The sequence below is a fragment of the Atta cephalotes genome, assembly GCF_000143395.1.
Source record: "Atta cephalotes unplaced genomic scaffold scaffold00013, whole genome shotgun sequence".
In the NCBI taxonomy this organism is placed as follows: Eukaryota; Metazoa; Arthropoda; class Insecta; order Hymenoptera; family Formicidae; genus Atta; species Atta cephalotes.
The window spans coordinates 6004162-6018370 of NW_012130077.1; the positions used below are offsets into that span (position 1 = coordinate 6004162).

The 14209-nt window shown below is 28.7% G+C and overlaps 1 protein-coding gene across 1 annotated transcript in view; it reads right to left on the reverse strand.

Annotated features, from left to right (window-relative positions):
• Positions 1-3750: 3750 nt before the first annotated feature.
• Positions 3751-14209, reverse strand: part of LOC105617644 (merlin) — an 11490-nt gene continuing 1031 nt past the window's right edge. The window contains exons 4-9 of the mRNA XM_012199201.1: positions 11175-11402; positions 9969-10178; positions 9760-9866; positions 8353-8482; positions 7927-8262; positions 3751-4137 (exon numbers count right to left, since the gene is read on the reverse strand). Coding sequence (XP_012054591.1) covers positions 3751-4137; positions 7927-8262; positions 8353-8482; positions 9760-9866; positions 9969-10178; positions 11175-11402 — 1398 coding nt within the window. The remainder of the gene's footprint in view (positions 4138-7926; positions 8263-8352; positions 8483-9759; positions 9867-9968; positions 10179-11174; positions 11403-14209) is intronic.

The following is a 14209-nucleotide window of genomic DNA, read 5'->3' on the forward strand; positions in this document are numbered from 1 at the left end:
ACATACATACGCGTATGTAAATACATATGTGTATACATAGTCATAAATTATCATTAATTTACCGACATCAAAAACTTTGAAATTAAAAAAAAAATAAAAACGGGTCTTGAATAACAATTTTCTTCCTCAGAATATTCTACGCATGAAAATACACAAAGACCCGTATTCAAAACGCATTTATAACGATATTAGCGCGCTAACATACTATACGTTATACATATTAAAGAATTTCAGAGATAAAAGTACGCTTTGAAAAACGAGCCAAAATATAGAATTACAAGAAAATAGAAGGAAAAATATTTATCAAATCCTCTAAGTTGAGTTTTCTCCGATAGGAGCGCTCGAATTTCTTCTGCCATATAGCCACAGACTTTTATTATAACACTAGACTGGTAACTCCCCACCTTTCCTATTGTTTCAGATAGTATGTACTACTTGTGGCACATGCACATTGTAAAACCGCGTATGCGCAGAACATAATGTTTATATATTTTCATATATTCGAAGAGATTTTATATATATATACACACACACACACACACACACACACACACACAACACAAAATGGATGAAATTAGACTTATTCAATGTGTTTTTGCATAAAATGAATGATCGAAAATATTATTTATTATTATATTATGATCTAAAATAAATAGTGGTGCACGTGGTTCGTAATAGTTTGAAAAGTTAGATTGCTTTGATCATCTCTTTACATACTTAAGAATCACAGAAAGAGGTTGGTCACGTGACCTAGCATCTTTCTTCTATACATGACGGTTTTCTATTGCGCATTCACTGCGCGCAACACTTTTATATAAGGAAAAGTGGGGAGTTAGCAGTTTAGTGTTATAATAGAAGTCTGTGCATACGTCGTGTTTTCATAATTTGTTTCTGACATTGTGTTTCGAGTCCATTCTTTTCAAAATCGGTTTATTTTTATTTAAGTTTAGTCTTTTTCTTATTATTTCGTAATTTTTTATAAAAAATTTGATATCAATTGGCCGCCACGTTAAATCACTTTTCTTCCAAGTGTCAATCAAAGTAGTAATTATAGTTACTTAATTCTCTTTCCAAACTTATTATATCACAAAATTACGTAATCTTATTCAATTCTCTTTCAAAACTTATTATATCACAAAATTACGTAATCTTATTCAATTCAAGTGCTATCATAAAGAATTATAGAAGTAACAGTATACCCAACAAACGAAAATGGATTGGAAATTTTCAGTCCATCCGAATCCATATTTTAAATCTATAAAAATGAATTGAACTCCATATAAAAAATTTTTATACATGTAAAAGTTTAAATAAATTAAATCAGTAATTACATGAAATTTTATAGTTATTTTAAACTTTTATACAAAAAATATATTAGCTGTATATTAAAGGAAACATATTAATATAAAATATACATAAAAGCGATTAATTTATTAAATTATTAAAAATAAGGAATTTATGTATGTAACATTTATTATACGTATTTACGTTTCTTTTTATGTTTCTTTTAACTATTAAATGAAGTATAATTCATGATTTATATTTTACGGTACAAATTTTTTTTAACTCAGTTGAATTAAAACGAAAAATTTCTTATTCATAATTTTGAATAAAATAGTATTCATGATGTATTTTTAAATGAAATAATTATTTTCTGCTCACAATTTTAAATAGTATTCATGATCCATTTTAAGAAAATGGGCCATTAAGAACAAACTTTTATTCAATTGGATTAAAACTGCATTTCTTATTTAGAATTTTGAATTTAACAGTATTCATAATAAAAAAAAGAAATGGTTGATATTATTTTTAGATTCAATTAGATTGAAAAATTGCATTTCTTATTCAGAATTTTTAATTAAGCAGTACTCACGACGCATACCACACTACACAAAATAATATTATTTTTATACTATAATATTATTTTTTAATTGAAAAACATAGAAATATATGCATGCCATTCCTAAATGAATAAAAATGTATTCAAGATTGAAAAGGAATTGACATTTGTTTCATGCAATTATATAAATACTAACTATAAATGAATAAAAATGCATTCAGGATTGAAAAAGATTTATTTTAACTTTTATGAATCTATATTTCTGAAAATCTGAATCCATTATAATTCATTTTAACCCATTCTCGTTTGCTGGGTAAGGCCGGAATCAGACTACGCATTGAAGAATGAAATTGAAGACTGAAAGATTAAAGTTTGACAATCAGAATAAAAGAAGCCAAAACTTCTTTGTCCTCATTGGTAAAATTTTAATCTTTAATTTTTAATCTCAATCTTCAATGCATAGTCTGATTCCAGCCTAAGCCTGTTCTTTTTTGCTGAACTTTTGCACTAGTTTTTTCTATCTCTTCTTTCCTCCTGAAGAGAAAAGGAAGAAAGATGAACTGATACAAAAGTTCAGCAAAAAGAACAAGCCTGAAACAAAAAAATTTTAAATAGAAAAATTTTTTATGCAAAATATTTGGCACTCTTAGATCGAATAAAGAAAACAATGAAAACAATTTAAAAATAATAATGAATTTAATTTGAATAAAAAGTTTAATGTTTTTTCTTTTTCATAACTTATTGTATTATATTTCAAGATCAAGCAGCCAAGTATATTACATAAAAAAATTTTGTATTTAATTAATATTTTTTTCATTTTACATTATACTTTTTTAATTTTTTGTGATAACACTTGAAGATTACGCAATTTGTGATATGTTTTGAAAGAGAATTAAATAACTACTACTTTGATTGGAAAAAGTGTGGGATTTAATTTGGCATCAGTTGATACGAAATCTTTTATACAAAATACGATCATTTACACACATCATTAGTTAAATAAATAATAAAGATAATACCACTTGGACTTTATTTTTTTTATTTGGTACACTAAAGATAGTGTCACTTAGATTTTATAATTTTAATTTGCTACAATAGTTTTGTTTCGAGGAGCATGTATTCTTGTAAAAATAATACAAAGTATGAATTTTAATATATAATTTGGTACAATAATCTTTTTTTTATAATGTACAGAGAGAATTATCTCTTATTGAAATTTTCTTGAAAGCTGTTTCTGACAGAAAAAATATGATTTTTAATCATAAAAGAAATTTTTTCACACCATTATGATTGAGAATATGGTACATTAATGATGATAACAACGTAACGAGTGGATTTATGCACAATATTAAGCGCGATTCACTCACGTGTGATATTCAAAGGACAGCGGATTAGCTTTATTCGGGAATAATTGCTTCATTGATCATTGTAGAAAAAAAATGATTCAGGATTTTCCAACTCAATTTTTTATTAGGAATAGTGCTGTATAATTAGTGAGCACTATTTAAGAAACTTGTACTTAAAATAAAATAGATATTTGAAGTTGGTGTATATTTGAATTTGCCGAAAACAAAAATTTTAATATAGCGAACAACAAGCCTATGATTTCCTACATTCAATATCTGTATAGAATTTCCACGGAAATTTTGTAAGAATTTCAAATTTGTTAATAAATCTAGTTCAGTATTTCATTCAATGTTCTATGTAGAATACCCAAGTACGTTATTACAAGATATTTTCAATTAGATTAATTGGCTATCCACTCTCCTTTTCTTTGTGTAGGCGCGCGCGCGCACGTGTGTGTGTATGTGTATGCGCGCATACATATTTATATCTTTTTCAGTATAAATGAATTTTACTAGTATCATATTAATACGCATCTATTAGTAAATTCATTTTTTTCTCAATAATTACAACTCCTCAAAGAAGGCGACTCTAGCTTTAGTGGATCCGGATTTCACTTTTTTTAGGGTGCTGTATTTATTCTCGCCGAGTCGAACTTGTTCCTCATGCAAGTGATCCAATTCGCTCTGCTTATCACCAACTTTTAAACCTTCAATTTCGGAACGTAATTCTCGTAGTTGTTCCTGTAAATGTTTACTCTTCTCTAAATAATCGCTCCTTTCCCTTTCAATCTCTAATGAAAGTTGATCGACATCTCCATCACTAATAAGATCATAGGATGTTAAATCAGGTGGTAAAGGTTCTGCATGTAAAGGTTCTAATTGTAGAGTCTGAAGATCTGCTTGTAGATCTGACGGAAGTACTTGCGTAGACGGAAATAAATTTGGCACAGGCTGTCAACAAATTAAATAAGCGATTTATAAATTTTATGAATAAATAAATAAATATATATGTGTCCCAGAATAATCACCAAATATTTCATATGCTGATAAAACAGACTAAATTAAGTTGAAAAGTCCTTTATTAAGTCCTTAATTTTCGCAATTATAGTTAATAAGATATTAATTACTAAAAATCGCTGAATATTGAATTTTCATTAATTGTTTACTCAATTATTATCAATTTTAGAAAAACAGCAAGTGACAAAAACTATTTATTTTCTTTTCATAGAATTCTGAGAATTTTTTCAGAATTTTTCAGTACCACATTTTCTCATGTTGGTCAAAAAAATAATTGCTAATAAGAAAATACACTAAAAAGTTCATAAAAAATTTTGAAAAAATTTTTAGAGCTCTACGAGAAAAAAATAAATAATATTTGTCATTCGTTTTTCTGTGAAATTGATAGTGCTTCAATAAAAAATTAATGAACCAATATTCGGCGATTTTTAATAGCTTGTTAATTATTGCGAAAATTGCAAAATAATAAAGGATTTTTCAACTCAGTTTAGTCCGCTCTATCAGCACACGAAATATTTGGTAATCATTCTAGAATATATATATATATATGTATATACAAGAAATTTCGATATTTTGGGATTAGAATTCTTATCTCAAAATGACTTGAGGAATCTGCCATTAGCAGGTGGTGCGTCTGAAACGTCCTGTATATACAGTGTCCTTCAAAAGTTCAGGGCAGTATCTAAATAATTCTGATAGTTTGAGATATAACATTGAAACTTATAAGGTGCATCATTACAATAGGTGCATCAAGAATGCTCAGTAAGTTCTTGCATCTAATTGCATATTTCATTAGATTTAAAAATATAAATCAAATAGGTACAACAAAAGCCACCGATGCACCTAATGTACCTAATGGGATCATAACATTTTTCGGATACTTTCTAGCAAGATCTGACCACAGTCAAACACTGTTGCGTTCGCTTTGTTTACAGTGCTTGTGAGTATCAATTGTCCTTGTTTAATATTTACTAAACAAGGATGGAATGACACTTAAACCGTTATAAATATCAGAGCGAACACTGCCTGTGTAACACAGTGATTCGTTTCATCCTTGTTTAACATAGACAAACAACAAGGATGTAATGATTCCACACTCAGTATTACTTAAAATAAGTTAAACTCAGTTAAAAGTTTAGTAACCATGAGTTGTGAAACTGGGTTTAATGCTCGTTTCCACCAATGTAGATTAACTTTAATCTCGGTTCAACTTATTCTTCATTTTTTTCTAATTCAAAAGATTAGAAAAAGAATAAGTTGGACCGAAATTAAAGTTAATCTATATTGGTAGGCATAAAGGAGTCCCATGTAATTATTGGTTAACTTAATCGAGGTTCAATTTGTTTCTCTTTCTAGAATTGGAAAGAGACAATGAATAATTTGAACTTCGGTTAAGAATTAATCATGAGTTGTGGAACTAGGCCTAAGAATACAAAGAACTCAATTAGTTCAACCCTTATTGAAATCTAATAATCTCGGTTCTCAACTCGCCGCTCGTCTCGATACACGGTCTAATCAATGAGTCATGACATGTTACTGCACTTGTCTTAGCGATAAGTATAAGATAGTACCGTGTCTCCTGATATAAAAAATATGAATGTTCTCATATATCATAAAAGTGCAGCAATATTGTTGAAATGTGTTGCAACCATAAGAAAAGACCGAGCTGCGCTCGGTTTGTACGCTCACACACTGTAAACGCTAATGTTTATAAGCGTTGTTTTTTTATTTGATTTGTCAGTGCTCATTAAACAAATAAGTGAAATCATTCATTTTGGCTATTAAATGTTAAGTTTGGACAAGTAAATAATTATCATTAATTAATTATAATTGATCGTAAGTAATTCGTTTCTTATATGTTAAAAATAAAAATTTATGAAATTTTAATAAATATCTGTTTAAAATAATATCAATGAGACATTTGTTTATAGCGAATAAAAATTTATTCAATAAAAAGTAATACTTTGATTTAAATATTATTTCTTAAAATAAATATTTATTTACTAAGCAAATGTCCCATTGGTACTAGTTAAACAAATAGTGACCTAATTTATATCGTGCATTTGATATACATACTAACTAATAACTTTCTATTAAATTATTTTAGTTTCAGCGATGTTATTCAAAGAACTACTTGTACTACAATAAATTGATACAATATGCATCAAAATAATTAAATACACATCTCGTGTATATGTTTCGCCGAAATTAAGATAATTCATAGAAAGTTATTAGTACTCATATCAAGTGCACGATGTAAACTAAGCCATTACAATTTTTGTAAATTTTTTTTCAACATAACCTGTTTTTGTCTTACAATCTCTTATTTCTTTTCAACAAAAATTCAAATTGTATTTTATCGGGAATTAGAGATATCGTGTATATATTTTCAATCTGTGCAACTTTTAAATCAACTAGAACTTTCTATCTGTTCTTCTATCTGTTAATGCCATCTTCGTATGAGTAAATTCTTTTTCTGAGTAATTTCTTTTTTCTATTTTTTGGTAAAAATTTAAACATTCCATTTCTTGTTGGACAAAATCCTTTTTTTATTAGCACAAAATCAGGAAACGTTTGTAGACATTGTATATAAATATGTTACGAGAACATTGAAATATGCATGCACATTCGTTAAGCATTTCTCTAATCATGAAAAAACGTGCATGTATCTAATCTACTAATTTATTAGATTAGAATCGAACACGTTTATTTTGTACCAATAAGCGCTCATGCTTTTGCTGCCCTATCTCGATGAAATAAGTATTTATGAGCACCAGTATGACGTCACGGATGACGTCATGAACGCATTTCTGAATACTTACATCGCCAAAGCGAACGATGTAAGCAATGCTTATAAGCGCTTAAAGCGTATGAGCGTGCAAATCGAACACAGCCCAAGTGTGAAGTTTGAAACATGAAGATTAGGTAGAAAAAGACGGACAATGAATGCTCCAGAGAGAAATTAAGGAAGAGCGGAGCGGATAGTGTTTCTTTTCTTTGATTCCGCCGTTTATAGCTCAACTTCAGCAAATGTGCATGTGTACGTATATATACACAATACTAGTACGGTACAATACTAGTGTGTGCAGCACCGTATGTTTCATCACATGCTTCTACCATATCTCGTACTCACTCTAACGAACGGCGGTTTCCGGCTGAATTCGCTCCACACTTCCTTGATTCTCTGGGATGTCATGTAGCTTTCTCTTTCTGACTAGGAAAGCGTGGAGGAGGAGAGGGTAAGATGTGATTGGTATGTGAATATCTTGTTCTCTGTCCTTTTTTACCTATCTTCATGCTAAAGTAGAGGAGACGTTCGGTCTATTCTTATTATGTCTATGGTTGCAACATTGCATATTGCAACGACATTTGGGCAGACCTGAATTAGACAGAGCACTGGCGTTTATCCTTTGTTATTTACGCTTCGTCTTGCTCATGATGGAAGAAGACAGACTTATCATGTCGGAGTAAATTCCGATCGAAATCCATTTCGACTTGCTCCATGATAGGTGCCCAAACGATGAGACAACGCGCATAACAGCAATCCAGAGCTAATCAATCAAATTTGGTCCTACTGCGCATCTCTCAAATTATCTCATCTGTCTTCTATCACAACGCTCACCGAGAGGGCAGAGAAAAAACTCTGGTTCACGAGCCGAGTTTTGGGCAGGTCTGATAATATAAATATCTCTAATTGCATTATTTATGAATAAATGTACTTACAGTTATGGTAGAGGTATAGGCATTTCTACTCAGGAACTCTAATAATTTTTCCTTAGCTTCTTTCTCAGCGATTCTTGCACGTAATAATTCGTCTTTTAATTTTTCTGCTTCAGCAGCTCTACGTTCCGATTCTTGAACTAATCTTTCAGTTAATAATTCAGCTTCTCTAGTTTTCCGTTCCAAATGGACTTTTTCTTCTTCAGTCTTCATATTATTCAATCGTATACGCGTGATTTCTTGTTCAGCTTCCGATGCTTTCTGACTTAAAAGCATTGCTTCTTCTTCTGCTACACGACTTTTCTCAGCTAAAAGATCTGCCGTCTCTTCAGACCTTCTCTATAAAATTAAATACATACATTTTCTATGTATATATTAATTTATATTTTTATATGTTTATTTCTATATTTTTCTATGTCAGTTTCTTACAAGAGCTTCATTCGCCAATCGTATCTCCTCCTGATATTGTAGAAGTCGCTGTTCCATTGCAGCCTTTTCTCTTTCTGCTGCCTCTCTTAATTGTTTTTCTCGTGCTAATTTATTTCTTTCAATTTGCCTCCTACATATAATGTCATAAATATTTTTAAAAGATTCAGATGATCAAATAATGATAAAAATATAATTTAAATTAATCATCAAATTAGATCATTATCACATTTTATTTCCTTAAATATAATGTATTCGATAATATAGCAATCTCCGATCTGTTAAAAAAATATCTGGACTTCGATTATAATACTTACAAATATACAACCAACAGGTTAATTCCATTCAAAGTATATGCCTTTGCAATTTAATACACTTATTCACACATTATTTTTGTGATTATTTTCATCGTTTAAAAGAAGATTATGGAGAAATTATGGTAATGTAATTATTTTCGAAAAGTTATACATTTCATCAGCGATCTTGATCTAAGAAGGCACTATACAGGACAGAGTCAGCTTTTTAAATTAAATAGAAATTGTGTTTGAGATAAAAATTATGTTGAAATATCATAATTTTTATTTAAAAAGATCATCCAGTGAGATGACCTCTGTCCAGCTATGCGGAAATAAAAGATGAATAGCTCAGAATTAGGAACTCTTTATAAAGAAGAATTTTTGAATTAGTGCAGTTTCAATTTTTGAACTCCATTCTTTATTCTCAAAACAATCCCAAAACTAATTTACACTCAAAAGATAAGTCATAGAAAATAGCATTATATCTACTAATTTCATTAATAAAAATGGTTCCAACATTAATGTGATACAAAAATATATAATCCTTTGATTTTGAGTTGCAACCTCTTAACAGGAAAATCATTTCTGGCACGTAAGAAAGAATTATGTTAGAAAATTAGAAAATAATTAATTTCAAGACTGCAAATTATCTGCTAATTTAGGAGCTCTTGGAATATATATAAATCGATTTTTCATCTACAGAAAAATCATCCTTATTTAATCTTATTTGCGAATAAGACTCAGCCGTGATATAAGAGCTAATGATATATTTCGCTAATTATGATATTATTAATTCAATGTTTCTTAAAGTTCGAATACAGTCCAGGCATATTAATAAAATACGATACCATATCTACATTGTAGCAGAACGAAATGATAAAGGTCTTTCCTTTCATCATTATTTCTTTAGGATAAATTCAGCAAAAAAAATTATTTATTACTTGTCAGGGTATCCTTTATATATTGTCAGAGTTTTATAATTTTTAAATTCCCGAGTTGAGGGCCTTTCCTTGTCAGTTATGTAGACAATGTGAAGTCATTAAACATCTTTTTGAATATAAACATAGAATTTGTGATAACAAACCGTTTTATGAAAGAAGATACGTTTACTTACCTGGATTTTTCTTCCTTGGCTTGTGCTTTCATTTGTTGAACTTCCATGGAATCCGGTTTGCGTCTCCTCATAAATAGATCGTGATTGCCAATACATAGATCTAGGATCTTAACAAATAATACGTGAGCAGCTGTGTCACTATTATGTTCGTTCAACTTTAAAGCTATTAAACCCCTCACCCAGCTGCCAACATCTGATTGTTTTTTTACCAGTTTGTTCATGCGAGTTTTCTGCGAGAAGAACATGAAGTTTGGTGATGTTTTCTCTACAGGCTTGATTATAAACTTCTTATCGTCAAAACTAATGTGACGAATTTCCGACCATGTAAACGTTGTCTTCGGTGCCAATTTATTTTCTTTTTCATAAATATTCAATCCCAATGCTGTAACTCCAAGCCAAAGATCTGTTTCCTTCTTATTCTACGATGTAAAACAAGAAAATTTATTATTAATAGATTTTTTTAAGATATCAAAATATTAAAATATTAAAGAATACACAAAATATTGGTAAATGTTTACTTTAGGGAGATATCTGAAATTCTTGACTTTGACATATGTTGTATAGTCATATACATGTCAAGAATACTCTCCTGAGTGCTCTCTAAAAAGTTTTTAATCATGGCTCATTATTAAAAAGTTATTAAAAAAATAAATTAATTATCCTCTCTAATAGTTTTAATAGTAATAAAATACATTATTTTTGCATGGAAAGTTATAAACCCATGTGGAATCTTTATATACATTTAAAGTGCTTTATATACATTTAAAGTGCGTAAATATGCAATTTTTTTAAAAGTAGGTTTCGCGCTCGGTGACTCCACTATCAAAAAATTAGACACACATAAGTTTGGGTTGAACCTTCCTTCAAAAATTGTAAATCCAACTTTGCTTCGTGTTGAAAATTGTAAAACCAAAGTTAAATTAGTTTTTTTTCTTTACTAACGTCTCCCCTCCCCCTCCGAGAACTCACTGGCTCTATACACATACATATAATGTATATATTTAGCGAAGCAAGGTACTACACGAGTTTGTAACTTTTCACGCGAAGCGAGATTCAACTCAAACTTATTTTTTGATAATGGAGCTTCCCTTCCCCATAAGAGAAAAAGGTGAAATCCAGTGCGTTCACGCATACATTTTATAAAGCAAAATAAAATTCCACATAGATTTAACCATAGGTACAAGGCATGTAAATGCTAATAACGTGATATTTAGATTAAATAAAATTGAACTTTTCGGTTTGTATCTTTTTAATAAACAATAAGCGACAAGTAAAATCTTTTGGAAGTTGTTCAGAAGAGTGTCCTTGACAACAAATATCAAGATCAAGATCATCGCAAGTGCCTTCTCTAAAGTGAACATTTATGAAAGATATTAGTTAATATAAATTACATATAAATTATATTATATACCTACACTAATAGGAAAATAATTCACACCATACATATCAAGATCCTGAGCAATTTTAAGATATTCCATTTCTGCTTCGTCTCGAGACATGCCACGATGATCGGCGTACCAAATTTTTATCCTATCCTCCCACATTTCTGGAGTCATTTGATATTGATCTATAACTCTTTGTGGAAGCAAGTCCTCACTGGCAAGCATTCCAGGACGATATGAAATTTCATCATAATCACCATACTAATAATCAAAATAGAAATTATTATTTTTTTCCATTATACACATATTACAATCAATTTTTGTAAAAAAAAAAACTAACTTTCGAACGCATATTTAAATCAAATATATACAAATCAATATATACATATATAAGATATCCTATTTTAATAGCTATGAACAAACACCTCGAAAAACATGGAAGAAAAAAATGTTTCGATAAAAGTACAGCTTGAAGAAGGAAGGGAAAGAATGCAAATAATAAAATCAATTTTCGAAAAAAAAAATCAATTTTTGAAGATGTGAAGACTATCACATTCCATTTTTTGGAATTATATGATTTTTTGACTTACTTAATATGATTCCTGTAATTATTCTGCATATTAAGTTAAAAATATAAAATAGTTTATGAAATATTTTATACTTCATTTTGGCACATTTTGATATGCGATAAACTAATTTTTCGATATCATAATATTTTTATACACAGAATGATGAGATAAATCAATTGATGTAAAGAAAACACATAATTTAAAAAATGATATGTAGAGTGTTAAATTATTTTGTAGACGCTTGTAGGTTGGATCAAACTGAGGTTGGATCATCTTGCAATTTTCGCAATAGTTGACGAGATATTAATTTCTAAAAATCACCGAATAAACGAATAAAATCGATGCATGACACAACTTTAAGATATCTTTTAGAATTCTTTATGAAATACTTTAAAGTGTTTCTTAAAGAACTTCTAAATTATGCGTCAATTTTAGACATTCTGCTCATTGAATAATTAAAAAAAAAATTGCAAAAATTGCAAAATGGTAGACGACTTTTCGATTCAGTTTAGCTCGCTCTGCCCACAAACAGTGTGTCAAAAAGTTTGGGACACTTTGTATAAGGTAACCGGACTTTATTATGGCCTAGCATCTAATATGCTTTACTCGCTGTTTATGAGTAATTACATGATGAATTCAACAGATTGCTTGCAGACGGACAAAGATTAACATAAGTTATAGATTGATTAAAACATTGCGTTGACCTGTCACTACAACTCACGTTTCACGACGTTTCACTTAGTTACGATCATCTTTGTGCTGAGGTCCTTGAATGCATCAGACTTGATTGTATCAATTTATTATTCAGTTTGCTCATTTTATATTGCTAAAAAATTAGGAAATAATAGGGAATCACTTGAAGCACTAAAAAAAGAGCAAATTCAAAATTATATATCTTTGAAAAACATAGCCGCAAAACGATGTTTAAAAAGTATTTAAAGCTTCATTTTTTTAATGTTTGAAACCTCACGTGTTTGCAACAAATTCACTACAAATGGCACTAGTTTGAAGTGAATCATATAGTCAAATTATGCATACGGATAATAAGTATATGTACGTACATACATCGATCATAATGTTTTTTATTTTATTTTAAATGGATTCTAATTCACTTATTAAACATCGTTGAAATAATGAAAATAAATTTAATTAAATAAGACAATTTCTATATTCAGTCAAAGCAAATCCTGCTTAAATATTTTTATGTAAATTTATATACATATCTGATCCTAAACTAAACTGCACGCCGAAATTTTTTTCGGTTTTCAAACGCAATCATGAGCAGAATTAGAGTAGTAGTAATTAAAATTTACAAGTCATTTTTAAAGCTAGTAAGCATTTTTATAAGAATTAAAAATTAAATGTTAATTTATTTAATGTTATGAAATCTTATATTTGCAAATAATTTTATTGCGAAAAATATTGCCTCAGTCAAAGTTTGAACCTGGAACTCTCAGTAAATAAGTAAATAAGTCAATTGTTTAGAAAACATTTTTTATATATTTTTACATATCAATAAACACATCAATATGTTAATAAATTTATAATCCTATAAAAGTAATATAGAATCACTTTATCTTCTATTTTTTTCAAATATCTTTTTACGAAAAAAGGATATGTATTTTACTTAAATCATGTCAGATACACATGCATGATTTAAGTATATGTTTCCCAACTTTTTGTAAAAAATATTTTATAAGATGAAAAATATAATCTACTTTTTCTTAAAAATCTTCACTGCACACATATTTGTAATAGTTTTATATTTTAGTATGAAAAATATTTCCTTTTTTAAATTTATTTTTAAGTTTCTAACTTTTAATTCTGAAAAAATTAGAAAAAGTCTCAAAAATCAGTTAAATCATGTAGGATGCAATTATCTTATTCGCATATTACAAATTGCACAGTTGCTTTTCTTTAAAAGTATGTGTTTCTTATATCAGTTGATTCATCTCAACTTTTATTCTGCATAAAAGTATTAAGGTATAATTATAAAACATAATAATTATAATGTAATTAAAAAAGATAATAGTTTATGAGATATTTGACATTTCATGTCAATATATGCCAGAATAAAGTATAAGATACCTCGTAAACTATTAATTCTTTTTATATCTCTACTTTAATACTTTTATATGCAAAATAATTAAAGGAATCATGTTACAGAAAAAGATCATATAATTCCATTTTTAAAAATGGTAATGATCTTTATATGTTTGATTTCAACTTAAAAAAAGAACGTGTACAATATGTCCCCCTTAAAACCGTTCCATTTTCATCTGAAACATTTTTTAATCAAAAATAAGTAAAATATTCAAGATTTTTAATTTCCAAATTTTGTGTGTGTGTGTGTGTGTGTGTGTGTGTGTGTGTTGAGATATGTTGAGAAGTAATCAAGTACCAAAATCTTATTTGTACTTTAAAAGTCGTCGTTCTTATTTGATAGGTAATTTACAATTATTCGTTTGGTATTTGATACTAGTTTTTATACTAAGCTAA